This window comes from Mus pahari, chromosome 10 (genome assembly GCF_900095145.1).
Source record: "Mus pahari chromosome 10, PAHARI_EIJ_v1.1, whole genome shotgun sequence".
Classification (NCBI taxonomy): domain Eukaryota; kingdom Metazoa; phylum Chordata; class Mammalia; order Rodentia; family Muridae; genus Mus; species Mus pahari.
Window position 1 is genome coordinate 16703421 of NC_034599.1, and position 4331 is coordinate 16707751.

The 4331-nt window shown below is 51.3% G+C and overlaps 1 protein-coding gene across 4 annotated transcripts in view; it reads left to right on the forward strand.

Moving 5' to 3' along the window:
- The window catches only part of Slc44a2 (solute carrier family 44 member 2), a 34323-nt gene extending 30211 nt beyond the window's left edge, over positions 1-4112 (forward strand). For 2 of the 4 annotated variants that reach the window (XM_021206271.2, XM_021206270.2), the window contains exons 21-22: positions 1575-1659; positions 2768-4112. In XM_021206271.2, the coding sequence (XP_021061930.1) occupies positions 1575-1659; positions 2768-2874 (192 nt within the window). In that variant the 3' untranslated portion in view covers positions 2875-4112. Of the gene's footprint in view, positions 1-1574; positions 1660-2109; positions 2282-2767 lie in introns of all 4 variants that reach the window. The other 2 variants (XM_021206269.2, XM_029543316.1) reach the window with 2 other exon arrangements.
- Positions 4113-4331: the final 219 nt, after the last annotated feature.

Consider the following 4331-nt stretch of genomic DNA (forward strand, 5'->3'; position numbering starts at 1 on the left):
AAAAAAAAAAAAAAAACTGCAGCTGGATAAAGCCTCAAGGGAACGCATATAGTGCTCAGAGCATCTGAATCATGGGTGGTCTAGAATCAGCCAGGACCATGACCCGAGGACTTGCTGTTAGAGGTGAAAGCAAAAGCTAGGCGAGCTAGAAACTCGACAGCATGTGCCAAGGCCCTGGGGTTGGAAAAAGCAAAGACACTGTGGAGCTGCTTGGGTTCTCCTAAGGTGACATGTGGAAGGCCAGACCTGGTGTCTTCGGCCTGTCATTCCAGCCCTTGGGAGGTAGAGACAGGAGGATAAGGTGGTCAGTTTCATCTTGGCTACTTGTTTGAGGCCAGACTGAAAAATGTGTGAGACTATCTCAAAAAAAAAAAAAAAAAAAAAAAATCAACTCTAATCGGACTGGGTGTGGTGACTCATGCTAAGGTAAGGGTGAGGGAGATAAGTTCCTGCCACAATACACACACAGCATGGTGGTGCACATGTTCACCTCCAGTACTGTGCAGATCCCCAGAGCACACTGGCCAAACTTTGTAGCCAATCACTGAGCAGCAGTTTATCTCCTAAAACTAAGGTGAGGGTCCAGCAAGGAGGCTCAGAAACTCGCCATGCCTGGAGACATGAGTGCTGTCCTCTGGCCCCACATGGTGGGTGGAGAGAGTCACCTACCGCAGCTCTCTTCTGACTCCGTGGCACATTTCAACTAAGGTAGAGAGAGGTGATATCAGATACTGACCCGGCCTTCACACACAACAGCCACGAGGACTGAGCTGTGTACTGACCCGTAACCGCGGCCCGCTGAAGGCTAAGGGTAGAGAAGGGGCCTGCAGTGCAGTAAGAGGGTAATGTTCTTACTATGGACTCATGTCAGTTCCCAGCAACTGCACTAAACTCTGTAATTCCAGTTCCAGGTGATCTAGGTGCCTGTGGATGTACATATAATCAAAAGTAAACATGACGGAAAGCAAGAAGAGATTTACTCATGACCATATTGACATGATAAATAAATAAAATAAATGGTTTTTTTGGTTTTTTGGGTTTTTTGTTTGTTTGTTTGTTTGTTTTTGAGATTGGATCTCACTATGTAGCCCTGGCTGGCTTGGAACTCTATGTAGACCAGGTTGGTCTTGAGCCTCTGTCTTCCAAGTGCTGGGATTAAAGGCATGAACCATGCCTGAAGCTGAAAGGTAAATGTTTTTAGGGCTGGAGAAATGGCTCAGCAGTTAGAGCACTGTTATTCTTGCAGACGACCTGGGTTCAGTTCTCAGCACCTATATGGTGCCCCACAGCCCTTCTCAACTCCAGCCTAGGGCGTCTGGCAACTTCTGATGTTCATGGTTATCAGGCACACACAAGCTACCCATATAAACACACTAGCAACACACTCACACAAATCTTTTTTAAAAGGTAAAAAGATGTTCTAAAGATGAGGCAGGAGGATTGCCATGAGTTCTATAATGGCAGAGAGCCTCTTGGCTCATGAGAGAGAGAGGTTTCTCAGCCTAGGGACAGTGATGTGGCGGGATTCCTCTTTACCTGAGCTGGGCTAGAACAAGATGTTTTTTCCTGAACAGACAGTGATCATTGGCTCCTACTTGATCGCGCACGGCTTCTTCAGCGTCTATGGCATGTGCGTGGACACACTGTTCCTCTGTTTCTGTGAGTGACCCCTTTATCTCAGCCCACCAGGGGCCCTGACTTCCTTCTCCCCAGAGGACAGGAAATGCCTCCCTCCAATGAAAGCACAAAGCCACCCTCACCCCAGAGTTCCCCGGGGCTGGAGGTGTCCCTTCCAGGCCCATGCATGCCTTTCTGGCTTCCTCACCGCGCTTCAAGCTAACTGTTCCCCACCCCTCTGCCACCAAGATATAGCTGGAACACTCTGTCCCCTGGGTCTGTGGCTTTGAAATTTCTGGCTTTGTTGGGGACTAGCACAGGGTCCATGGCTGCCACTAACTCTGGTCTCCACGTGTCTTTTTCTCCCCCTCCCTTCTCCCCCATGCCTGCTGTGGCTTCTTTTCCGTTTTTTTTCTTCTGCCTCCCTTTTCCAACCCCTTCCTTTCCTGACCACCCCATTTTCCACCCCCTGCTGGTTCCTGGGGGGCCCAGGTGAGGACCTTGAGAGGAATGACGGCTCTCAGGAGCGACCCTACTTCATGTCGCCTGAGCTGAGAGACATCCTATTGAAGGGGAGTCCACAGGAGGGCAAGCAGGAGGAAGTGGAGGAGGAGTAGACAGTGAGGGAGCCGGGCAAGCTGGCCAGGGGGCCTCTGGAGACCGGGTTTGTGCATGTGATGGTGCTTCTTTGACTGGGAAAACGTGGGGCTCCTGTAGGCCTTCCTTACCCCTTTCTTTTCCAAAACTAGGCAGTCATCCTCTCACTGGGACATTGAGGCAGGGAGGGGCTCAGCCACTGAGCTCCTCCCCCAGCCCTTCCCTGGGGGATTCTGGCCCAGTGCTCTACCACTGAACTATGCCCCTAGCCTTGTTGATTTTGTATTTTGAGACATTGTCTCTCTCTCAGTCGCCCAGACTGGCCTTGGACTTAATAAGGTAGTGAATGCAGCCCTTAAGCCTGGCTTGTTTCAGCTACTTAAATACTTTGGGTGACAGGCCTTTGCTGCCACGCCCTGTTCTCCTGTGTGTTGCTTTCTAACCCTAAGGCTTCTCTATGGCCCTCTGTTCCCTTCCCTGCTCCCCACCCCCAACCCCCACACCTGCCTGACAACTCCCTCTCATGTCACCTGCTTTGGGGCTCTGTCCACAGTGGAGGATCTGGAGAGAAACGACGGTTCAGCCGAGAGGCCTTACTTCATGTCTTCCACTCTCAAGAAACTCTTGAATAAAACCAACAAGAAGGTGGCAGAATCCTAAAGACTCCTGCCTCCCCGCCGCCTCGGGACACCGTGATTCGGTGCTTGCTGTGCAGCTGGGTCTGAGTCCCCAGCTCATCAGACTTGCCTAACATCACTGCCTCTCTGCACCCTCCCCGAGTTCCCGGAACCTAGACGACTGGGGCATCTCTTCTCTATGCCAAAGGGCACTTGAGAGTTTTCAGTGCAGCCCTGGAAGGTGGGACAGAATGGATCTCTCCAGTCCTTACTGACTCAGATGGTGTCAATATGAACTTGAAGTCGAGAATGGGAGATGGCCCTAGGATGTCTGCAGCAAGCGTCGTCTTTGTATTCCAGTAACCCTTCCGGCCAAGAGGGAAAGACTGGATAAGAGTGGGCAAGTCAGCTCAGTGAACACTAGCGCCAGGCTCCCCAGCCAGGACGGAATTGGATCTCCGTGGCTGATGTACCTAAGGGCCAGCAAATACACGTCTCACTCTTAGTCCTTTGTAGCCTAGACAGACAGTAAGGGGTCTACCTGCTTCTCTTCCATCAGGCTCCAGAGCTGGATGGAGCCACCAAGTGTGCCTTCATATGTAACCCAACCTTCAGCCTGGGCTGGCTGCGGTCACAGGAAGAAGTGTGTACCCAGAACTGGAGGAGTCTTCTGGATAAACAGACAGCGCCTGGGAGGAGGGCCCTGTGCAAGGAGCCATTGAGTGGTGGTGGTGGTGAAGGTGGTTGGGAGTAGCTGTGGAAAACAGGCCTCTGTACTTAGACCCTACAGAATTGCTTTGACTGATGGCTTCCAAATGGAAAACTTGAGGTTGGAAAATGAATGAAAATAGGGCCTGTCTCCCCAGCCCTTTTTCTGCCAGTAATGCACACTGCTCTCTTTGTAAGAGGTAAGAAACTTAAGTTCACCCAAGGGATGGTTTCAGGGGATGAGGTGTGGGTGTGTTCTGTATTCCAAGTTAACTAGGCCTATCTGGTTTCTTTCACTTGAAACTAGAGAATCTGTTTGCCAAAATTCTTAATCTTGGGAGCCAGTAGACTGGTTCTTCACTTTACCTACCATATGCTAAGACCCTCCCCTCACCCCTACTTTGACCATCCGTAAGATAGCAGGATCTTGGAAACAAGGCTCCCAGCCTGGGGTCCCAGGGTTTCCTGTGCCTGCCTTGTGTGCCATCCCACCCCACCCTCCTCTTGTATGTCCAGCCCTATGCTTACATAATTGCATTCCAGCCAGTTAATAAAGTGCCTCTTGTACAGATACTGACCCGGTGTGTTTAATAGGAGTGTGGGATGCTGCCGGAAGGGAAGGAGGGACCACGCCCGCTCTGCAGCTTCTGTTGGGTCTGTCCCATAGGGCCCTGGTGAACAGAAGCTTCAGAGTAGGAACTGATTCCTAGACTCGAGAAACAGCCACTCGTCTCTCATCCCCTCAGTAGCTGCCCTGGACACGGACCCTGCACCTGCACCTGCACCTGCACC